Source organism: Tyto alba, unplaced genomic scaffold (genome assembly GCF_018691265.1).
Source record: "Tyto alba isolate M040663 unplaced genomic scaffold, T.alba_DEE_v4.0 Super-Scaffold_16, whole genome shotgun sequence".
Taxonomy (NCBI): domain Eukaryota; kingdom Metazoa; phylum Chordata; class Aves; order Strigiformes; family Tytonidae; genus Tyto; species Tyto alba.
This window is the reverse complement of record NW_024881278.1, coordinates 20,218,402-20,243,879: the sequence shown is the minus strand read 5'-3', so window position 1 is coordinate 20,243,879 and position 25,478 is coordinate 20,218,402. Positions and strand designations below refer to the sequence as shown.

The window sequence follows — 25,478 nt, the reverse complement described above, 5'->3', positions numbered from 1 at the left end:
GCTTTAAGTCCCCTACGTTCTCCAGAAAAGAAGTAGCATGGCCTGCTCAGAGACACCTGCATGTTAGCACAGAGGAACCAACAGCTTGAAAAAAAAATGAGGACTTAGTATTTTTGTTTCACTGAGTTTCTAGAATGACAGCAGTGAGGGAAAAGGAACATTTTCCCTTACATAGAACCCCTGCAGACCAAACGAGGACTCAGACATGTCCACTGTAGTATCTAGTACTCTCCCATTCCTGACCTTGATTCACACAGGTTCTCCATACTAAACAAAAAAAAAAAAAATTATTTTTTTTTTTAAAGTTGCCTTGTGATGAAAGGAGCTGGAAGCAGCCTCATCTCATCAGGAAGTACTGGCCAGCCAATGCAGTCCCCAGAACTCACTGGTAGTGACTGGAAGAGGCATAGGTTGTGTACTGAGTTAGTGTGTGTACTCACAGCATCGTTCCCTTCAGGGCTTGTTTGCAGTCCCAGCAACAAATGTTAGGATGTCTTTTCTCTACAAAAGCTCTAGCCCAAGATCAATATCAATTGCAAGTATCTCCTGCCCTCCCTTTTGAACATTGCAGCTATATTTGAATTAGTCAGAGAGCACTGAGCTACTACTGTTTTTTATGAGGATTTGCATGAGTAGCAGCTCTAACGTAAGACCCCAAGCCTGAAATACACTTCACTGGGCAAGGAGAGTCCTCTGCACTATTTACTCACTGGAATAACTGATCAGCAAAACCAAGCACTTTCTATCATGTAATAAAATTTTTCAGTCAGTTAATTGGATTTCCGTTCAAATACTGAGATCTTACTACTGTGGGGAGATTGTATCACCCCTTAAATGCAGGGTGAAAACATAATTGCTTCTTTTGCAATCACATATCTCCTAAAGCTTATTTTTTTAGCCTCATATTATATGAAAAAGACAAACATTTTGGTAACCATTCTAATCAGCATAGGAACTTCAACAATGAAACCCTGAAAAAAATCATTTTGTTAGTTCTTACCAGTTTGATTCTTATATACACATATGTAAGTTCTAGACTGAGAATTGTATAACGCACTCCATTTTGGCCACTGATGGTCTCTGTATTCCAAGAACTTGTGGAAATTTTGCATCACCCAAACTAAAGTTACTGGAAAATGTACTAATGTATTCCTATATACATGAATAATAGGAACAAAGGCAAGAACAATCTCTGTTTGGCAATAAAGAAGGGGTTAAATTATGGTGTCCGTTATTTTGCTGTAAATAAAAAAAAAAAAACAGTAAAGCCAGTGGAACTGCAGAGATATAAAACTGAGCTGAATGCAGAGAAAAACACACTTCCAGTTTCAACTCATTAAGAAAATAAACAACTTTGCTGCTTCAGTGTCTTAAAATGTCATTACCAAGTACAAAGCACTCTCCCCTAGCTTGTTTGAGATTCAAAGGCTACAGTACAGGAAAATAAGAGGATAGATGTCTCCTTCCCTTTTTATTTAGAAAGTAAATGTACTCCATCGGAATGGCTAGGGACCTTATTAATAAGTCTTTTGAACTTCCATTACCACCTTGGTGTCTCTGGTTAAGCTCTACCAATGGCCATTTAAAGTGACCAGGGGCCATGGCTTTAGCTGGTCTCCAGTGGAAGGATGTGCACCAGCAGTGTGGGTGTGAATCTCAAAAGGAGGGGGAGCGGCAGGGACAGGGCAGGAGACAGGCATCAAAGAATAATGCAGGAGTACTGCAAGGCGGGGAAAGCCACCTGCAGAAAGCCTGAGGTACCTCCAGTCTTCTGTTTGCGTGGGGGTGACAAGTTCTAGCCCTGGCTCCCTCTCACTGCATCACCAATAAGCACCTTGCAAAACCATTCCATCTTGCTGGCATTCCTAGAGAGACAGCTTGAGATGGAAGAAGGACACTGTACCAGCTCATGCTACCTTTCGTGGTAAAGGCAACTTGCTTTACAGATTGGCAAAAGTCTTGTAGCCTCTGGGACTTCCAGCCCAGATCTTTCGAAGGCACTAAATTCTTCTTTTCATTGAAGGAAGAGGAAAATACCTATAATGAAGCTTAATTATGTCAGAGAACAAGCATGTGCTTTTAGCATTAAGTACAAGAAGAGAGCTCAGTGCTGTACAGAAATAATGGAAGGAGGTCCACAGAGCTTAGTGACGAAGATCTAGGTTTTGTCAGGTTGTTGCCCTGGAAGGTAGGAGAGCTCTTTTCTCCGCTTTTCACACCAAGGGCAACACAGTCTATTTCTTTACCATCTTTCCAGACACACACACCTCTCCTGGGTCATCTGGAGATTAAGAGCGATGAACCGCACTCTCTCTGCACCATATACTAAGGCTGGGTAGATGCAAAGAGAAGTACCTTCTGACCTATTCCAAGGTGCTCTTGCTGCACTCCAGCCTCTAGAGAGAGTGCTGCCAACCTGAGACACAGTATTTGCTGGAAGTCAGGTGTGGTTACCCACCCACATGAACTAACTAGATTCAGACTGCTTGTAAAGGTACTTCTCCTGGAGGGGGGGGGGGGGGGGGAACAAAAAAAAAACGAGTGATGAATATAAAAGTAATCATGAATAAAATGTACACAACTATATAAACTGATATGCTGAGCTTCCACCCATATGCACTGAACAAATATTTCATTATTAGCATTTTCTAAATAACTGAAACACCCCTGGTTTTAGAACGTTTTTCCCTATTATGCAGTTATACCACAGTAAAAGAAATATATGTTTCAGAAAGTTATTAATGAAAGTATTATTCCAATTACTTATGGTTCATCAGCCACTATAGTTGTATTTGCATTTACTATTTGTGGTAACAATGCATGATGTTTTAATAGCTCTCTAAAGCCAGAGAATATTATTTCAAGAGCAGAAATGACAAATTTCATTCTGGGTTTCACAAAGCTGTGTTCATTTTTTTAAACATAAATAAATAAAAAAATTTTAGCCTAGATTTGTTAAAAAATGATGAGTATATCACCAGTCAAGACTCATAAAAGTGCATCAACAAGTGGTTACAATGATTTATTTATCTTTAAGATTGCATGACTGGGGACAAAAGCCCCACACAAACATTCATTTTCAGCTTAATCTCTCCCTTTCATGTTTTTGATTGCACATATTTGCTTTCTCTCGCTCTCCCTTGCTTTTGTTTTCACAGGCACCCACACAAATTGCTCCTAAGCCAAGGACTAGGTGCTAAGCCTCAACCTGAAGTAGATTTTAATGGCAGTTATAAGTCCCTAGTAAACAAGGGTTCCAAAAAAAAAAAAAAAAAAAAAAAAAAAGGCAGAAGTTTCATTATTAAGCAGTGTTGCTAAGCACCATTATAATTTTTCTGCTTTTATTTCTCATAACTATCACATTTTTTAAATTATGACACAATCTTATTTACCCAGAATGGCCTGGTAAATATACAGAACACATCAGCTAACACCATAGGTGCAGAAGACACGTGCAGTATGCAGTGACCAGGAAGAATAGTTCCTACAGTCAGCTCCTTGGTGACAAAGCCACAGAAATGCATCAATCACTTTACACTTTTATTGCAAAATGTACTCTCAAAGCTACCTAACACCCTTGCATTAACTGCATAATTAATTTAAGCAGTTTTCATATGACTGCTATTAGAGAAGTCAGGCTAAAAAAAACCTACACACACTGGCAAAAATCAGAGACTGAGGCTTAACAGATGCTGCTTGTATTATCCGTGGTCTGTGGATAAAACAAAGTAGCTTGTCACTAACACTTTTCTTAAACTAATATTTCATAAACGATAAAAGAAATTGTAAGCATTTGTGGCAGGCTCCTGTTTTGTATTTGTACAACACCTCGCCCCACTTAGTTTCTAGGACACAACTGTCTCCTCAGATATTCAAAAATACAAGTGATAAAGAACTAAGAGCAACACAAATAATATTGCAATAAATGAAGAGCCTCCTGAAGCAAACAAGACTGATGTGAAATACCATAGTGAGTAGGAAAAGAAAGGACTAATTTTAATTTGAACTTAAGATTTCAAATAGGCTACAGCAAAGATGAAGAAGAAAAAAAAATATTTGAAGATACAACAGGGAACAGTTAGAGATCCCATGTTCAACATTATTGAGAGATCTTTCCAGAATAAGAAGACTGGCACCCTCTATGTCTTCAAAGGAAGAAAAGTGGGCTTGTCTGTATGATTATCTGCACGCTGCGTTTGTCTAGTACAGTTCTATTGACTTAAGTGGAATTACGGCAGATATACAACGAGGTACCCAACATCACAGTTGGGGCTAATGTTCTTTTCAAAATAATGACTGCAATATTCAGTCAGCGATTAAAGAAACTCATTTCAGACATGTAAACTATACACTTGCCCTTTATTATTTGCAATGAATCAACTGGCTGTGCCAGTTCGAATAACTTGCAAAGACTTGTTGAGCACATCAGCTTGCAAGAAGTTTCAGTAATGCGTAGTCACTGATGTCCAGACTGAGGATTACTGAGCCAGACTAACCTCAGACCCCTTTGCCTTGCATTCTACTGCCTACATTTTAGCATGAGCTAAAATTCAAGAGTAGACATCTAAAGAGAAGGAAGGATTGTTTGATGCTAAGCCTTGAGTAAAATTAGGCGGGAGACTATTCCAAATTCCAGGACACTAAAGCAACCTCAGGGTGGACATGTGATAATCACACAGTACTCCTCCAGTCCATGTGAATGTCTGCTCCTTCTTTGTGCTAGTATGAGCTATATTATTTCTGTACTTCAAACAGAAATCAGTTTTCCATTCTCAAGTGTATCTGTATTAAAAACTGAATAGGTAAACTCCTATCTGTGGGAACGTCATCATCACATGTGGTAACAGTACAGGCCTGGGCAAGAGTTGTTTATTTTGCATAGAAACTAAGATTTATACAGGGCAAAATTAACAGAGTACTGATTATATGGAGACCCCATGGAACCCATCAATGGCTTACACCTCCAGCTACACAGGAAGATTAAGAATTATTCACAAGAGTCACAGCTGCTGCCATGGCATTCACAGCAATAGGAGAAACAGAAGTGCCGTGTTGTTATTAACACCATATCCAAACTTTCCCTAAGCTGTTGTTACAGCAGGGAGACCCTGCTACCGGCCCAGGAGACAGCTACAGGAAACGGGACAGTCTCTCCCCCTCGTGGTGAAAGCCCTAAAACCCTAAGTACTTTAAGGAGCCTTCTCTCCCTGGAGCTTTTCTCAACACTTTGACAGTCTACTTAAACCACGAGGTTTCATTTTCCTAATCTGTCTGCAGTGTTGCTTGTGGCATTTTACAGCAGTTCTGTCCATAAAACCAGTAACTCAAACATATGTTTTAACCAGTTGGTAAAGCAGGATTGGGATCCCACTGAAAAAGAGCTAGACATAAATGAATGCAGAGAACAACTGTGTCAAGCATTCTCCAGAATTTCCTTCTGTACTGGCCTGAGTTTTTCTCACCTCAGTTTTACATAAGTGAATAGTCCAAGACCCTACTAACATTGAGATCCTCAGAAGAACAGAAACTAAGTAAGAAAGTATTACTTTAATAATAATGTCATTATAAGACATTATAGACGTTAGACATTAAAAAACCTAAGACATTTGCTAAGATACAAAACACAACACTGCAAGTGGGTTACATGAATTCTTTTGGACCCCTGTTTCCATGCCACTGTCATGGGACACATTTCACTGCACATGTACCATATTCTGAGCTCCCATGCCTGCCACCAGGCTTCAGATTCCCAGGGCAAGGAGGACAGGCTTGGCTCACACAGAGACAACATATCCACAAAGGCTAAAAACACTTCTTTACAGTCCCTCAGGTAAAGAAAACATTACCTCAGCAAGTCGCGAATGCTTGTGAACATTCTCTCCTTTCTGCACGCTCGGAGCAAGCTGCTGCAGCACACCTCGGCTGCTTGTGAGGGCACGGGTCAAGCGAGCAAACTTTCCCCAACCTTGAGAAAACATGCAAGATTATACACATTACCAAAAAAAGCTGAAAATGTATCACATAAAGCCTCTTAGAACTAAAATTAAAAAAAAAAAAAATTAAACCAGAGCAATCTGCTTTAATACTGACCACAAGGGAGTATAATTTAATCAAGTACCAGATAAAAGCAAGTCACAAAATAGGTGTCAGGGCAGTAAAGTAATAAAACCTATGACTACAGTGACTTTGTATTCAGTGGCTCTACAAGAGTGCTGTCACATGAACTGCATCTTTTGTAAGGATAAATGGCCACTTTACAATAATCTTCTATTAAATCCAATGGCCAGATTTGGATCTCACAGCACTGCAGAAGACACTACAGACTAATCAAGATGTAAGACTAGAATCATGCACAACAAAAAATTACAGTTGCCTGTAACAGAAGTGAATCTTGCTTCAGATGTATCAAGCATAGATCTGACATAAGCAGAGAAATATACATAAAATAATAAAAAGCAGAGCAGACAAAGCAAAACAAAATCATTAATTTTATCCTCTCCAAACAAAACAGGGAAATATACAAATAGATTTTCTCAAACTCTAATAAAACATTTAGCAGCTTCTGGCAGAGAAGTCATATGCTGAATTTTAATTCAGAATATTTTTTGCAGTCATTTCAAATACCCCTCTAAATAGAAGACCTTGAATGACAGTCACAAGAGCTAGTTACAACCATAACCTTTATGAGCTGTACTTTGCCATAACTTAAAGTCAGGCAGAGTATACATCTGGATATTTTTGGTACCCTGAAAGGAAAATATGAGTGCATTTAGTCCCAGTCTTGAAAAATGCTAGCACCACCTGGGAACTGTTGAGCAGTCTCACCTCCTACTCCAACTGAAGATGCCCAGCACTTTGAAGATTTATTTCTTAATGAGAACCTGGTTCTGGAAGAAGTTCCCTCCACGCTATGGTTTTATCACCAAAAGAAATTATACTATTAGCGGTGACTGTTTTTAAAGACCAGCCTGAAGTTTAGCTTGCAAGTGACCTGTGACAAGTACAGGAATATGCATGGTGAAAAAACTGGCCAGTACTTTGAACATATCCTTGCTTGACATTTCACTTTGATGGAGCCTGCAGGAACATATTTACTAATTTGAGAGGTAAGCACAAAAAATAAACAAATTGCATGGATCTGGTATTGAACAAGATCTTCCAGAGCAGACCTGAAAAGAAAATTTAACATTTTCTCCTGCACAAATATGCAAAATGGTTCATTTATTAAAGGGAAGGACCAAATTCATTGGATCTCTCCAAAATCAAGAATAAAACTGACTTTTCTTATGCCTTAAAGCATGTTTTAAAGCAAGTCTGTCACTAGTAATTTAATAGCCAAGTTGAGTAGAATTAGCCAACACTTTCGGGCAGTATTCAGCAACAAGTAGACTGAACTATTTCAATCCAGGAAGCCAGATCTTTCCTGATAAATCCATTCAAGATTAGCTACTATACTAAAGGCCTATTTCTCAGGGAAATAAATCAACATGACAGAACCTCGAGTGAGGTCAGTTTGCATCTGTTATAAACCTGACCCAAAGCACTTGATTTCTCACAATACGTTTCCATGGAACGTGGTAGGCTTTGGTGGTTTTCAGGTTTTTTAAAGATACAGTTATAAAGACTATTCTTCCTCTACTGTACATGAAGAAATCCGACTACAATTGATAAGCCAAGGCTTGGAGGCCTTACTACAACCCGAGTAGAGGCAGTAGAGGTTAAAAGAACGGGTTAGGTGGGAGAAACTATTCATAATGGCTAATCTTCAGGTGATATAAATCAGACCAGCCTTTGTAAAGCCAACACAGCTACAGTAATTTACACCAACTTAAAACTTTGTTTCTGCAGAACCTATATGCCAGCACCAAAGTTTTCTCTCTGTTTTACAGGACCGTGGGAGAAGACCATCAGCATCGGTATATTTTCAGTTACATAAACCCTGCCTGCCGAGGGGGATCTGTTCCGGGAGGCTGTGGCTGTTCCCGGGAGGTTCCGGGGAGGGGGGCGGCCGGGGCCCGGCGGGGCGGGGCGGGGCGGGGCGGGGCGGCCGCCCCCGGTGCTGGCCATGGTGCTGAAGCGAAGGTCGCACCGCGCCGGCTGCAACCCGACAGGGCTGGTTAAAAAAAAAAAAAATAAAAAGAACGACAACAGCTAGCCCCTTTTACTAACACAAAACAGACCGATAGGTAGGTCATTTTCCTGAAGGATTCAAAATTTGGTTCTATACCTGAGGGCAAACTTTCAGTGTTTATTCCTGCCATCAAGTTTTCTAAGAATTGGGCTATTCAGGCATAAACAGAGAGAGGACGAAAAGGAAGCAACTCACCTGCGCTTTCTTGCACAAAAGCACTGACAGACATCTCTGTGGCATGATTTGTGGCTATGAATGCTGAGCACCTTCGGGTAACTCTCCCTTTTCCCAGGAGTCATCTCTTGAAAAGTACAGCTTAACTCATTGCCCTGTCTTCAGCATCTCCTATAAACAACTCCCCTGCCCTACATGTTGCAAATCTCATTTCTAGGTGCCAAAATGGTACCCAAAAGAACTGTTCCCATAAACATTAGATCTCTCACCGTATACTCCAAACTCTGATCTGAAAACAATATAGCTGTTATAGGCAAGAGAGTGTGTCAAGAAGCAAAGATTTTCATCTTGACTTTTTGAACCAGTGCTGACCTGAAAATGTCAGACTGGGAGTACATACCCTAACTATCTCCATACACTGAGTACATCACATGGGAGCCCAGCCTGGAGTTGCACATGACACTGTGTGATGATATGACTAAAACCAGGCACTGAATCACTGTGCAAATGTTCCAGGTGTATGAATCTCATCTTTAGGATGGAACAGTCTCCTCCTTGTATTGCCTATTTAGGAAGATAAAAATGTGGGAACTTCAAAGAATAATTACAGTAGACCTGCAGATTGTGACATAGGAAAAAAAAATTAAAATGAGAAAAAACGTCAGTACTAATCCTACTGAATGATAACCCCTCCAATACTGCTTGAAAATACTTCAGTACCTGTTGAATTTATTGCAATTTTTCCTCCAGAAGCCTAAGAACAGACAGAGCCTACAGCAAGTGAGATATCTATCCAGTGAAGACAGGTCATATAATGAACTTAAGTCATGGGAGAGAGCATAAACATTAAATTCTAAGGGTCATGGAGCTGATTACAGGAAGACGATGGAGCTTTCCAAGACAATAAACTAGGTTTCAGTATGATGTCAGAATATATTGATGTTAGTCCTGCTAGGACAGGAGGACCAGATGATACAGATTAGGAGTTCTCTTCCAACGCAAGCAGTTGATAAATCCCTACATCCATTCTTTTCCTCTAGAAAGAGAACATATAAATTAAATGGAAATCTAATGACCCTAGGTGATTCTCGTATTGGGTATATATTCTTCAAACAGACAAGAGCTCACATAGCAGAGAAGACAGCTTGGAATTCAGGAACTAAACATGTTTCTGCTTGCCTGTGCCTCTATCTTTGATTCTAATGCATTTTTATCATTGTTTGGTCTCCTTTTTCAGTTCTGGAGAAAATTTCATGCAGGGTACAAAGCAATGAGACGGCACTAAAACATCTCCAGCTTCCAAAGGATGAAGAGCCTTCAAGATTAACAACGACTTCAGCTGTCCTGCATTCCATGATGCTTTTTCAGTTTTCCACTATTTTGTTGCAAAAAACTGAATAGAAGCTGCTTCTGAAAACACCCAAGAGGACAAGATGCCTGCAACAGGGACAAAAACAGCCCTGTGAGCTTTGTTTCATGGGGAAACATAACATTGAAATACACCTTTGTGATGTGATGTTCAACTTATCGAGACTTCTCCTCTTTAAGGGATGCAGCTTCATTTAACAATGCTCTTAAGCTGAAGAAACCAATTTTCTGTATTTTGAGGTGAGCATGATCTGTTGATACTCAATCCACAGCAACATTTGTTATTTATTTGTAGGTAGTTATTTGTTTCCTACCACTCTCCTCAATTTGATCATGATGACTTGTAAATTCAAACGTTAGGAACTGTGACAGTTACAGAACACTTGTTATCAAGCTGCTGATCTGTGACTTACACAAGCCCTAGAGTTAGAACAAGGAGCCACTGCCTACTAGAGAATCAGCTCGTTTGGTCACAAGTCTATTGTTCACACAGAACTGTATAAATGTGAGTAAATCAGGATTCTAGCAGTTCTTGCCTCCACTCAAACCACCTTTGTTTTCTTACACATTAGAGATCCTTGCTTACATCCATCATGCCTCTCTGCAGTCTTAATGTTCCTTCCTTTTGAAACTTCATGACTAAAAACGTCTTAATTTTCCATCTGTACTTGGAAAGCATACCAAAGTTTTTTTAATATACTCACCACTTCCCTTTCATTTGTTTGTCTTTTTAAGAAAACATTTCATCTAGATGAAAGTAGAGTATAACTTAATCAAAATATTTCAAACACTGGCTCTGCTCATATAAATACATATTTAAAAGCAGAACAAAAATTTAGACAGCAACAAAAAAAAAAATACAGAAACAAAAGGGAAAAAAAGGAAACACTTGGAGTTCTCCCTGAATTAAGATGAAGGAGGCAATCAAAGCATTAGTTTTTGTGTAACCCTGCTTGTGATGCAAAGGACAGCTTAGCTGCAAAATGAAATAAAGTTTATTCTGCAGAGGAGATGATAACTGATGATTGCTACAAAGCACAGGAGGTTACGATAGCTAGGAGGCTAACAACCATTCTCCTGTAGGATGCAGTGATGCTGAATTTGATCACCTTTTTGTATAAAAACAAAGTTTCAAAAGCAAAAATTAGGATCCAAAGGATAATTTCTAAACTTGTGTAAAGCAGCATAGATGTATCTGAATATGTTCACATTGTATTCATACATGCAAAACCTGCTCAGGAAAACTTCTTACTAGATACTCAGAGTGCAAGCACAAATTCTATTTGTCTGCAAAAATTACTGTTCTCAAAGTGATGCATTCCACTTTATATACTATTCTCAAACATCTCATACTTGGTATGTTAGATCTCAAACCAAAAAAGACATATACAGACAAAATGCATGAGTTCCAAATATAGCATATACTCTAAAATTCAGCTAAGAAGGTGACCTATCACTTCACAAGCCAAATTTAGCTATGCTATAGTTTGATTTTGCCTACTTCTATTCAAGTAAACCTATTTTTTCCTGATTTTTTAAAGAGGCAAGTATGCAGGGAAGAATGGAAAGAGGCTGTTTAAAAATATCAGCATCACTGACACACTATTTTTAAGTTGTTTTATTTAGAATGTACTATTTTTAAAGCTGCTTCACTTAAAAGCAAATTTATTAACTTCTATTGCAGTCATAAAATAAACATCTTATGAATTATCTGAATCAATTAAAAAAGACTACAATTACAAGTCTGCTTTTTACATGACTTCAGAAATACTTTTTTGTTTCATCTATTCTAACATCTGATATTACTAATTTAAAAAAAAAATATTAAGAATGAAAAATGGTACTGGGACCTTCTATCTCTTTGAGTCACCTTTGGATAAAAGGTGCCTATTCATTTTTGTGCACAGATCAAACACCTGTCATTAGAGCTCAACACTTTCCATTCAAGGAGTTACTACACCATTTGCAGCTTCAACAAACAGGCTTGAAATTGCCAGCAGGTGATAGAAAACTAAGATATACCACAGCTAAGCAGGTTTAGCCTGGCAGATTATTTGCTCTTTAAATTGGTCACGTTGTTGTACTACATAACATTTTTCTCCACATAGACATACAGGCATTCATTTTGGAAAACTTAAATACTTTATGCCGTGCCACTCTGGAAATATGCAAATAGCACATATATTAACAAAACATCAGCATTTTCAAGCAGCCTATTACATATTAAGTGGTCATATGCACAGGAAACTGATTTCACATATAAACACAGTAAAAGAAAAGTAGTTGATAAAAGTTGAACGAAGGTGAAAGAAGGAAAAAATAATTTATCGATCAGTTTTCAATTGTTTCAATGCAACAATAAATCTCTAAGTTCACAGTTTTAGGTTTTCAGACTGGGAGTTCAGTTTTAGTTTTAGAGTATGAGAAACATTCCTATGAAAATTGCTATCCTTCAAAAGCATGTTACAAAATTCCCATGTAACGCTGTACATAGTGAGAAGAATATGTCATCTTCACAGCTCAGGTCTGCAAAAGTAATGATTCTTAGAATAAGCTAATACAATTTTACCTCTTTTAGATCTTCCAGAAATATTTTTCCCCTCCATGAATTCTAGAGCCCACTACAGACAATGTCTGACACGCCATACCTGCCTTTTTTCCTCCCTCACAGTATACAATTGCACAATGTGATCTAATATTACGACACAATAATGCATGTAATATTCTTTAATTGTTTGACAAATCAGGTCGTCTTTTTCAAGAAATTGCTCATCCAGCCATCAAGTGACTGATACAGTATCACCTCCTGAGATGCATGCAACAGAATTCCAAAGCTAGCCTATAGCAACTAACTTACAGAAGAAAGGCAGCTGTAAGGGATAAATTAAGGATTAGAACAGAATGTGCGGTGTCATTTATATCATGTTTGATTTGTGTATACAGTGACAGAGAACTCTTTACCAGCATGAAACTGGTGCAACTTCATTAATTTTAGGAGATTCGGAAAGAATATTTGGAAGATTCATTTAGTGTATGAACCCTTCAGTACATTAAGCCATAGAACTCAGGAAAGGAGTAAAGAGCTGTGAATCAGTAGCGTCTAAATACAGCCAACTCTTCTGTCTGCAACTTTTGTTACTCACTTAGCCAGTTTCCACAGGCCAGATGAAGAAATTCTGCTTATCTGCTTAACTCCTCTGTAAGTTGGTGCACTTACATATAGGTTTAGTGCTTATATTACTTTAGATATGGAACTGCTAAGAATTACAATGATCACTGTAAGAACAGCATGATTGAAAGATCCAAAGGGGATTTTTAAATTAAAAAAAAAAAAAAAAATAGCATTCCCTTCCTTCAGCATACTTCTCTTGAAAACAGAAAAGTTTGTGTTTCCTTGTGTTGAAAGTGAAGGACAAACTCTTTTCACAAGAGTGCGTATCACTGCCACATTAAGGATCTTCTGTGAAAGCAAGGAGAAAAGACACAGCTACCACCCCTGACTGAAAGTCCTGTTAATCAGCTAAATGAAGCAAGGGCCTTCACTCCCAGTAAATAAACAAGAGCCATCTTTACTGCATCATTTATCTTTGCTGGCAGTGCTCATCAAGATACAGTGAAGACCACTAAGCAGAGAAAAAAAAAAATACTGTAGATCCAACCTTTCCAACAAGATACATTTTTTAGTTTTATTAAAGCAGTGAAGAGCCAAACAAATAGCATTAAAAATAGAAAAAAAAATAACCCACATAGCCTGGAAGAGGGTATGTTTGTCAAGGTTGTACTTCCTTTTTCATGGGAACAGGTGTTTCCACTTTGAGAAACTATGTTTTTAAAGAATAACATTTTGAGGATAGATGTAAATCAGTTCACCTTCACAGTAAGTTTCCTGTTTAATTTAATACTACAAATATTATTAAATACTACAAAAATGCAAACAACAGGAGAACTTACGTCTTTTTTTTACCCCAGAGGACACAAGTCTCTGTAATTCTCCATATGGGTACGAAAGGTCTATTTCTGACAGGATCTGAACCTGAGCACAAGTTTATGCTGCTGTCACAGCTGAGTTTGCTTTCAGGTTTCTAGGGTGTAACTCAAAGGGTTAACAGCAAAACACAGCAATGCTACCTCACTCGCCAGGACCGCTTAAACTCTGTTCAATTTAAGATGATGGGAATCTCTTCACATACATTAAAGAAAACGAGTCCAGAACTTTAATACAAGGAATCCCATAATAGTGCTAAATAACATCAAGCCAGGCAGAATTAAATTTTTCAGATCTTTACTAGACTCAGACTGTGTTAATTCTTCAGTTTTTCCATACAGTGTCATGCACAATTTGTACAGGGTCCAAGACCCTTCAGTTCCCTCTGATATCAAAGAAGCTATTTAGCAACAACGTGACTCTTTGCAGGCCATGCTGGAGCGTAGATTAATAATGAATTTAAAAGGAAAAGCAGCACCTATTTTCTAAGTAAACTCTGCTTCCTGAAGGACTTGGGGGTTTCATTAGCAATGACCCTTCCCAGTGCAGGCCAGAGTTAATTCGCTTAAGAAACCAGCAACCATTTCTTGCACAAATGCAGTCCTCAGTGGCACAGCTACAAGCTATGTTAACATCTAATTCTTTGTCTTTGGTATTTAAAGGACTTCAGCTCTTTCAAGACCAGGGCAAACAAACAGAAGCAGAATAAATGTATAATTATGAAAAAGACAAACCTTTACATGAATCATCCTCAATGGGCTGCTTGAAAGCCGTTATGTCATTGAAAGTGCAAAGAAATAAAACCACTTTATCCTGCTCGTTTCGAATTGGAGCAATTTTCACAAAGAACCAGACAGGTGTTCCTGGAAACAAGCATATCAAAAAGTTGGTCAATGGTAGGCAGAACAGTAAATGTGCTAGTTTAAATGTTTACATTTCAAAATCAGCCATCTGTCAATGTTACTTTAATGTTGGGATTTTTTGCACACACCTATTAGGAAAAATGACAAAGCAACTAACACCCTTGTTATCAAAGTTCTCTGCTCTGCCTCTTGATTAACTTTTTAATCTGCACGAATCACTCACTACTACTGCGCTTCATCTACAAAATGAATACTTGAACTTACAACGTGCTTTGTGATCTCCTGAAAGAAGAGTCCTATCTACGTGCAAAGGGTGCACACAACAGAGCCTTGCTGGTTCTATGCAGGACCTGACAACAGGCCAACTGTGCCTAGGCCATGACCATAATACAGCGTCTCAAGTCCAGAGCATAACCAGTTTGGTTGACTGTATACATCTCTGCCAAAAAGGAGCACCATGCCCTAACAACTGCATTAGCTATCTTCAAGAGCCAGGCTCTGGGAAGTTTGGTCTAGCATGCAAATCCTCCCATGCAAGGGTAATACTTTGCAAGCTGCCTTCCAGCTTGCCTTGACCTGAGCCTGCTCACAGTAACTCTGATGTGAAGCAAGACTCCATTGAATTCAGGAGAGAACAAGCCATCAGGACCAGACCACGGACTGTCGATGGGAGTAAGTTGTACTGCATAAAACTGTACTTTTCTAATTACTGCAGTAGATAAACTACTAATGAAAACTGCTTGAGAGATCAGAGCCGGCACATCACAGAAAAAGATGATCCCAGATAACGACCCTTCAGATGCTGCTGTCAATTTTGCTGCTGTCAATTTTCCTTGACATCTATCCACACAGATCACCTTGAAGAGAGAAACTGCCAGTCAGCCTGGCTTTTCTAGATTCCTGGCAGCTCTGCTGAGGCTGCTAAAAGACCCTAGTGATAGCAAAGAAGTTCCTTTTAGCAAGACAGTGTCTACACTCTCATTTCATAGGAGTCACGACACTGACTTTAGTGATATTTGAGTATAAGCTGATACAACAAATCAGCTGGCTCCTGTATGCCATAACATGGCCTCCTTAAAGGCACCATTTTTCAGTCTGCCAGTCTTAACTTTGATCATAAAAAGATGACTCCTTCTCCAGCTGAGGTACATGGCAATCAGGAGACTCCAGGGTCACCAGGCCTGGGTCCACAGGGAGCTTGTATATGAGTTTTCACAGACTGTCCCTACACCCTCAGTGATGATGAAAAAACTCACCATTGCTTTTGCAGGTATAAGAAGAGTCAAAAGGAAGATTCAGGCTTGCTTTCTCCAAGTAACACGTCTCTTGAGTGTCCCTTGAGAACTATGTTTGGAGAGAAGGGTCTACATACTAGGGGCCAATATAAGATGTAAAAATCAGCAGGATTTTGACCATCTGGGAAAGCCAGAATAAACAGCACCACACGTAATTTTTGTCACTCATACAGAAAAGCCTATTTTAGAAGAGGTAATCTTAGAAGACTGTTTCTTTTCTTTCTCGATCACAGGACCCACCTCTAAGCTAGAGATGAGATTCTCTTTCACCTGAATTGCTCACTATTTTAACATGAGTACTACATGGTATATTCATGCAATAGTTAGTTACAACAAGGGCCACTTGTGCTTCCTGACGGTCAAAGTATCACAAGGAAACCTCAGATAGTTCACAAGTTACTGTTCAGCAAAGCAAGCAAAGGCAGCTTTTTTTCCAACTATGTTAATATAACAGAGGTTGTTGCTACCAGTGCTTCACCTGGCTGTTTCCCAGCCTCTGTGCTTAGCAATCTTTTCTGGCCACAGAAAGCCAGGGCATCTCCAAGACTCATGGCCAACTTCCATAAATGAAGTTCAATTCCTAAGGCTCCCACTGTGCCTGCATAGCACAAGCAGTTTCAAACCCTGGCTGAGATTCCATGCCATATGTACAGCCACCTCTATAAACAGCAGGGTATATGATGCATGGAGGCCTCTGCTCAAAAAGCAGAGAAATCCAGATGGAATCACTGATGGCCATTCCTGGAGCATGTCTGCGTGGCAGAAAGTATTCAGGGGGCAATTTTATTTTTTTTTTTAAAAGAGTTAGCATTCCTGAACGACCTCTTCCAAAAAAGTATGAGCAAACAAAAATGATAAATTCAAGAAAAGATTCAGCAAAGTAACTGTGCCAGTAAAATCATCACTAACTTGCTAATGAGCTAAGAAGACACACTGCCACAAAGCAGCCAACAGCAATTTTCAAGACAGTAACACCCTTTACACTACCCTGTCTCAGGAGCTCCTAAAATTGCCTATCTCCATTTCTTCTTGCCTACTTGATTTTCCATCTTCACATGTGAACTATTCTGAGGCTGATCAAATCTGTATCTTGCTTTTACACAGATTCCTTGGTGACTAAATGCTTTTTATTTCACTCATTTCAATACCCTTCATTAACACCACAACTTCTTAATCAGCCAGCATCTCCGTTTACATGCACTTACTTTTCTGGTTCGGGATTTTTTTTTTTTACCCCTACCTAAAACCACTTTGCATTGTTTTGCTACTTCAAGCTACAGTCGTTCTGCTATGGGCTGCTCATAGTACTAATTTTCATGGCATTGAGGTTGAATTACATAGCTTCATCTCTGCCTCTCACAGCTATAAAAGCTTACCGTACTTCGAAGATACCGTACACATCACATGAACAGAGAGGATGCAATTCATCCTCCTCTTCTGGCTATTTGTCAGATGCTTGATGTCATCTTCTCTTTATGATTATGCTAGGATACATTGTTGCAAGATTTTCCTATCGTGGTCAATGCAGCAGGAGGAAAGACTTTTCCCAATGACCTGTAGAAGGCTGCTGCAAGGCACGCAGCTTGTATCAGCAGAGTTCTTACACTTTCTGACTCCCTTGACTCACACTCCTGTGCGGCATTATTTATAGTAAAAATGAAAACAGACCACTGTTTTACCTAGAACCAAGTGTAGATCTTAGTGATGTGCCCCATAGGCAATGAGATAGAGCCAGATATCCTTGATAGCTAAAAGTAGGTGGTTTTGATGCCTGTCACTATTTGGATATCCTTATAATTTCCAGAGTGCCCAAGTGTCATGAGCAGGGTGCGTTCCAGGGCAGAACATAAAATTGAGGTGGCACACATGGTCTGCATAAATCATCTTCCAGTTTTGGATCTACACAGTAATACAGCAACAGCAGAAATAAGTAGATGGAAAATTCTGCCAGGCCATATATTGCCTCCCCAATATTATTCAGTATTTTCCCCTGCAGCGTGTTCCCCACCATCTTGTCAGTCTCTTTTGTGAATAGTAGACAAGTGGATATAAAAACACAGTCATGAGGTGAGTGCTCACAGGGCTGGGTTACATGGGCTTTCCACAGTGCTCTGCAACCAGGAGCTCATTCATAGCAAAACTGGGACCTGAACTGTGGGAACACACTGAAAAGCTCAGCCAAGATGTGGTTGTACTCAGCTTTTTTCCTGCATACTGGTTTAATTATCAGAAGAATTTTACTTTTTTAAACATTAAACAGTTTATTTAACTATTAAACAGGAAAGCTTCAAGTATAAACCACTTATAAATCAGGTTAGAAACTAGAATTTCAACCTCCTACAGGCAGCCCTCATACTCTTGGTGTCAAATCCGATGTCCCTGCTCAGCCAGACAATCACTACTGGCAAGAGGCACAAACAATGCCATTTTAATGAAAAATGTGATTTTCAGATTCAGCCTATAGGTTATTCAGGCAGTGAAGCTGCAGCATGTTTCAGTGCTCTCACAGCAAAACAAGAGTAACTTCGCCATATGCCCCCAGTCTGCATTGATGTACAGCCATGCAGAAACTGTTTACCACTGTTTCCAACAATACATCTACTTCCATTTACATTTTGTGTTCAGGCCTGGCAAGCTCTCTCACTGGTGAAATTCAATGATAATGCCAATGCACAAACAAAGAAGTAAACACTCGTGAGCCACACTGGCTTCTGTTAGATTTGGAATCAACAGTGAAAAAATCCAGAGTTTGTCTAATGGCATAGAACCAATCCTTCCAGAAAAGGAAATGTCACTTCAGAGCTGGTGGAGAAGCAGTGTGAACAACTGAGAAGAAATTAAAATCTACAGTGAACTGCTGACAGTAGCATTAGGACCAGCTTGTCTCATGGCACCAAAGTTACGTAGCTCAATCCAGAATTAACAGATGCAGCTCTTATTAGTCTTCACTGGCCTGAGCACAGTACTTAGGTGTTGCCTTAAAGGCAAGACAATTTTAAGAGCTGTGATTCAAGTCCCAAGTCTTCTCCAGACTAACACACAGTAAATGTCTCTACACCTTATAATTTCCCATCTGTAACACAAATACTACTGTCTCTTCTCTCTTCTTCTTTCCAGTCCTATGTATTTCAACAGTTCAGCCCCTTGCTGAGCAGGAACACCAGCTTTTAACACACTCTTTAACTTTAGTTGAGGTCCTCCAGAAACTCTCATACTATCAAAGTAAATGACACGTTAGAAGTCTATTCTGGCTTCTCCCCCTGAGCATACTGATGACCTCTCCTTCGGTTTTCCCTCCTGTTAAACAAAAACATTCTATAATGAAAATCAAAATCACTAAGTACACTCTTTCCCCACACCCTGAACCATTTAACCAAAGAGGTAAGCTGTTTTTCAAAACTACAAAGAGTGCATTGTTTATATAAAACAATTTTTCTTTCCACAAAGTAAAACAAAATTTGTTTAGAAATGCAATGAAAAAACCATGTTTTGACAATTCAGCCAACATCTTTACTGCCCTTAATGAATGGGGCAAGTTTCCTCAAAGCAGCACAACCTCTGAATTACCTGATAATGTCTCAATCAAACAGTAGCAGAGAGGTATTGCTCTGAAGGTAAACGGTCAAGCAATATGGAATTGAAAAGGATAGAAGCATGTGCTGTGTCTCCACCAATTCCTACATGCAGTGATGCAGACAGCAGGACTTCAGTTACATAAACAGCACAGCTGACCATTACAGTCAGACCTTTTGGAGTTTCACTTATGCCCAGGTACTCAGTATGAGATTGTTTCTCTCTATCCCACACAGAAAAAATAGTTTGTCCAATATCATATTACCAAACGAGCTGATGAGGTGTGACCAGCAAGAGTTAGGTAAACCACTACATCCACACAGGATTTAACTAGGAGCACAGAGAAACCTGTGACATTCAACCGTGTAAGACAAAGAGCAAAAGTCTTCCTATAGACTCTACCTTCTAGCAGTGTGTGCTGAATGAGAACAAACCAACTCAGTATGTAGCTCACTACTCTGTGCCAATACTAATAGACCTTAAAATCCATTTCCAGTGGTTTAAAAGCTGTTACCTTTATGTCTTTCACATCTGGTGCTGTTATGCCCTGGCAAGTTAATGCTTCTAAAGGTCAGATCTTTACATGCTTAAGATAAGGAAAATCAATTTCAGTCCACAAAGGTGAAATCGCTACACATAGGGGTTATCCTGACACCGAAACAACACAGTGGGAAAAAGGTTCAGCATACACCCTTGTACTGCAGCAGTGTTGATATGTTTACCTGATTCCAAGTACTCTGAAGAACAGAAAGTGAGTATAAGGAAGGGGAAGACACAAGGAAATCTTGAAATCTTTCTATTTACTCTAGATAAAATACTTAAGGATTACTACTGGGAAGTCTTGCTGTTCTGTATATGTTTGAGGAGATGACAGCAGGTCTTGCTTGCCAACACATTTGAAGTTGACAAGATCAATGGGAATTATCAGTTCTATGAATCCAAAATACTTAGATTTGACCTTGATGAAGGTAACTGAACTTATGCAGATGGATTTCACAGAAAAGGAGATGCAGGTGTACAAACTGCTTGACAAATATGGAGCTACATTTCAGTGGGAGGCTCAGAAGGATACACGCCACTTTACTCCAACACATTCATCCTTTCCTGCTTCTGGTCCTATGCAATGATTTGATTGAACAAAGGTTTCCATCAGGAGACACCAGAGGCACAGCACACACAAATATAAATGGTTTTAGATTGTTCTAACCAATAAACATAACGAGAAACTCTCCCTAGTGGTGAGCAATCACAGGTCTACCACCCTGAAGTGAATTTTCCTCTTTTGAATTAGGATGGGGTTGTTTGTTTTTTAACCTCTGTAGAAAGCACAGGTCCAAAAGATAAGTGCAAGCAGAATCTGTGAAACCACTATTTTGGGCTTGTCATTCCTTGACATCTAAAAGCCTTCTAACAGACTGTAGGGGGGGATGGTACGTGTGTTTAGAAAAAAAAATCCAACAAACTAAACTAAAAAAGCCCACACAAATATTCATGGTATTAAACGTTCCAGCACCCAGAAAACCAGGGAAGTGAACCCCAGCACAAACTGAAAGCGAAGCCCAGCCTTTGGGACTCTCACCATAATATATGTACTCAGAGAAGAGCTACTGCTCATCCAAATCACTTTGCAGTGTGCAAAATAATTACCTACAGCTGACCCTTTGGCTGCTGTCATTCTACTGGCCTTAGCTGTTGAAAACCTCTGAGAAAAAAAAAAAAAAAAAGAGAAAAAAAAGGGGGTCTTATTGCTTTCTGCAGCACTGCTGCAGACGGTAAGAAATGAGAATGCCTTTGCTCAGACAGGGAACGCTTGAAGACTCTTTGTAACTCTTCATGCATTTTGGTTTTGAAGAGTCCAGCCCACTTCAGATATTCATCCACAGCAGCAAATCAAGTACTGCATAGAAAAGGGGATTAGATTTCAAATGGGCACCACCTCTTCAGAGACAGACAGAAGCAAGTAAATTTATATTCTTACAAAAATTTACTTCAGCAATAACGGAAGCAAGTACATCTAGAAGCAACCTGCTTTTAACCCAGACCTATGTTGCAGATAGAAAACTAGGCAATGAAAGTCCAAACTTATATTACTCATTTTAATTTATGAGGCTGACCATAAAGTGTAAAAACCTAACAAATGACTAAGTCTTATAAAGAAATTAGATGTTTAAGCTGCATCAATTCAAATAACCTAAGATATGACTAAGAGGAGATACAAAGTATTTTCTAATACATTAGACCATATCCTTCCTTGGTGTAAGTTAATATAAACCCACCGATTTCAGTGAGACTCAGCAACGTTTTGATTTTCCCATATAAAAATAAACAATACTTCCAGCATCACTGGACAATCATATCTAATCAAACACTAGAACTGAAGCTCTCACATGAAATTACTGTCAACCTGTCTGTTGTCATTTTGCAGTCCAGATTAAAGAAAGCTTTCACTTTGTCTCCTTCCAAGTATGACCGTGAATCCCCACTGAATGCAACAGGATGGCATCAGAGCAACAACGATAAAAATCTAGTGGCTGTGCACCTGCTTCCTCCAATTGCTGCCAATTATCCTGAAGGAGCTCTGTGTTTCCAGGAAGCAATTCTTCCAGACAGTAACAATGATTGTCACATATCTGCTAAGTAATCAAGGGCTTAGCCCAAGGAACCATCAAATCTCTATCACATCTTAACTTCAAGTTCTGAAAAGAGGGAGGTTAGTCACTTTTGGATGGGGGCGGTGCTGGACAGAGAGGCCAGGGTAGAGACAGTATCCATAAATGCAAACGTGATTAAGGCAGAAAATTGTGTTATCATTCTGAATACTAAAGCCTATGTCGTTTCTAAAGTTGATGCTGTGAAATGCAATGAAGCTGGTGGATATACTGTAACTATCAACATCAGGATGAGGTATTCTTATCAAACAACCAAGTAAATACTAGGACTGGGTCACCATCGTGGAGGCTGCTGTGTCAAAAAAAAAAAAAAAGCAGCCTATAATTTCTAGTAGCATTATTAAATGTCCAAATCTATTGTCAACATGTCTAGTGTAAGATCAGGACATAAATGCTACTCAGGTAGAGAGAGATGACTGATGCTCATAAAGATACAAGATGAAGATTCATCTGCACTGGGCACATCATAGTTAACTAGAAACTCCTGCTTTGTTTTCCTTCCCCCCCTTCCCCCCCCCCCCCCCCCGAAAGGATAGAGATTGTATTGTTAAAACAGCCAGAAGTACATTAAATGTGGAAGCTGTGGAAAATGTACCAGTTATTGAACAACACAAAAAAGGAAGAAAAACTTGCTATTTATCATGACTGTTAGTTTATATGGAGGGAGTGGACAGGTAAAGAACAACAAAAATCTATTTGCTGCCTAATTTGAAAAAGAAAAATAGAATGATCGAAGAATAAAAAGAAAAAAAAAAAAAAAGAAAAAGAAACAAAGAGCAGGAAAAAAGATGTCTAACAAAATTCAGAGTCCTTTATAAAAGCTTCAAACTGAGAGTAGGTTGAAACCAATCATGTTCATTGCCTGAGCAGACAACTTCCATAGTTGCAGGCAGAGGTAAGGTGACCATAAAGACAAGACCACATAGCAGTCTGGGTGCTAAATGACTGCTAAACAAGACAGTGTTTTTCTATGGTGTGGCTTATTCTGAGAAAAAGCTCCAGGATGTCCCCCTTTTGGTGTTTTTCAGTTACAAACCTCTAATGTTATTAGTCAGTCTCTGTAACAGTAGTTAATGTATCTCTAAAGCTACAAATCTAACAAACAGAAGAGCACTGCGTTTTGTTAACCTTAAAAGCAAGCTCTGTGCTTTCCTTCCTCCCATGCCTGTGACCCTCTGCGCACATGGCAGAACCATCGCAGCTTTGCTTTTTGGCATGTCGCACAACACAGCCTCTGCACAGCTGGACTTTGTTCTCAGCCATCTCTCCTCAGGGAAGTGCACGGCAGGGCAGGAAACACTTCTCACTCCACTGTTACCTTGCTTTAATTCTGCACAAAACACAGAGAGGCCCCAGGCTCTACTACGGGCCATATGCTGCAGCAATGACAGAAGAGTAGCTGCATAGCCTCTTGGTGCCAAATCACTGTTAACTGAGAGCATTCCAGACTTTCCTAGATCCCATGACTGCAGCTTATTTACTTGGCTTTTGATGCATAGATGTGAGCTGCATATGGTCCCTATGGCCACTAACTGAGCTAGGAACAGAAATCAGCTTTAAGAAATAGGTAAACATTGGAGGCAGGTAACACTAGAAGGAAAGCAGCATAAAGCAAGGCCATCCAGATAGCACATACAGCTTTTCAGATGAGTTGGACCAGCAGAGCTGTGCTCCAAAAATGCTCTGAGCAACGGCACTGCGTCAGAGGTCATGATGCTTTGAACAGGCTAGAAAAATAAGAAAAAGACTAGAAGAGAGACGAATCAAAAACCTCTCAAAGATTTTTTTTTTTCTCTAAAAGATAACAAAAAGCAATTCCACGTACTCTGGTACCACTGCTTCTTAGAAGAACAGATTAAAATTCTGATAGAAAACAACCATCTCCACACATCCACAGGTCAGCAGTAGCATATGTAAGTACTGTCTCTTAGCTTTTGTGAAGTTCCTGTGGTTCTCTCATCAATCTCCATCAGTACTAGCTGGTCATTTCAACAGAAATGCCAGTGGTTCACACATACAGATAGATTAGATAACCTTTCCCCAGAAAACTGGTCTTTCTAACAAGAAACGAAGCAGCAATGAGGTTAACTGTGAAAAGTTACATCACAGAAGTTTATGTTATATTTTGTGATTAAAGTCCCCCACGCCCACTAACGTGGAACTGAACAAACTGATCATCACAGCTGTAATGGGAAGGACCTGCTAGCAGGATATCTCTGCAAAATACTCTCCCCTGTGCACAGACACTACCAGTTTCATGATTAGAAGGCAAAATTGTTAAGAGCAAAATAAATTACAGAATGCAGACCTTCAGCTTAACATTTGGCCAGGCTGAAGACCACAGTGTATTTACACTTCAGGTGATGTTACGCAGATGAAAATAACTATGCCATGACATAGTCCACACTAGATCGGGCAACAAGTTTTGGGCAGGTAGGTCATCTGCTGGCATGTGCAGTTACAGACAGATGAAATTTCTAGGAAAAAGTCATATAACAACTAAGGAATTTTTCTCCAAAACAAAAGACAGTTTTGTCTGAAAACATCAGAAGTAGTTCAGCTTATCCTAAAACTGCACCTAAACACTGGCTTTGCTGTAGCAATTTTTTAAAAATTAAAGAATGTTCTCTGCAAAGGAAACCGTTTGCACAAACCTAGCTTGCGTATTATTGCTGATGGAATCTTGAGTGTTGTCTTAAAGCATCACACACAAATTGCTCTAAACGTCAGAACAAATTAGAGAGCTTTGTGTCCCTCCCCGAGTGACTTTCATACCAGTGTTCTCATTTCTCCCTTGTAGATCAGCTGGTAGAATTTGGGCTTATTTAGCCCTAGATAAAGCACAGTCCTCCGGGCTGACAGACCTGCAGCTTACACTATCATTTAAAATAACTTTACACATCTATGTTAACAAACAAACCAATCAACTACTTACTATTCTTCTTGTACATCAAGATTTCAAAGGAGTTCATCTCATAGTTCTCAAATGTTTGCCGGACTTTGTCAATTGTGTCTTTATCTGTCAGCTCTCCATACATAAAACTGCAAATAAAGCAAGAAATTCAAGTCAGATACTAGACAAAGACACAAAGCCATTTGTTTACAGTGTGAAAAGGACCTATTTAGAGAGAGTCCTTCTTTGATTTTGCTTCACCTGGAAAGCATATTTGACAGATGCAGCCCCAGGAGATAAAAGACAAAACTGGAATAAAAAGATTACTTCTCTCCTCAAGCAACAAGCACAACACTACAAGCTATTTAACAGAAAATAAATCTGTTCTCAAATACCTGCAGGTGCTGCTTTTTTGCATAACTTCTGCTCTGTGATATCCTGATAGCTTGCAAAATCCATCGTTGCTGTAGACAATGGGCCAATCCACTATCTGGGCATTACCCAAGACAAAATTAGTATCTGTTTGA

The 25,478-nt window shown here is 39.3% G+C and overlaps 1 protein-coding gene across 3 annotated transcripts in view; it reads right to left on the bottom strand.

Annotated features, from left to right (window-relative positions):
• The window catches only part of KCNH1 (potassium voltage-gated channel subfamily H member 1), a 185,562-nt gene that overhangs the window by 146,677 nt on the left and 13,407 nt on the right, over positions 1 to 25,478 (bottom strand). For all 3 annotated transcript variants that reach the window (XR_006165065.1, XR_006165064.1, XM_042789835.1), the window contains exons 2-5: positions 25,347 to 25,470; positions 24,994 to 25,100; positions 14,393 to 14,521; positions 5,847 to 5,965 (exon numbers count right to left, since the gene is read on the bottom strand). Coding sequence is in view for 1 of the 3 variants with exons in the window: in XM_042789835.1 (XP_042645769.1) it covers positions 5,847 to 5,965; positions 14,393 to 14,521; positions 24,994 to 25,100; positions 25,347 to 25,470 (479 nt within the window). In the remaining 2 variants the exon portion in view is untranslated. The remainder of the gene's footprint in view (positions 1 to 5,846; positions 5,966 to 14,392; positions 14,522 to 24,993; positions 25,101 to 25,346; positions 25,471 to 25,478) is intronic.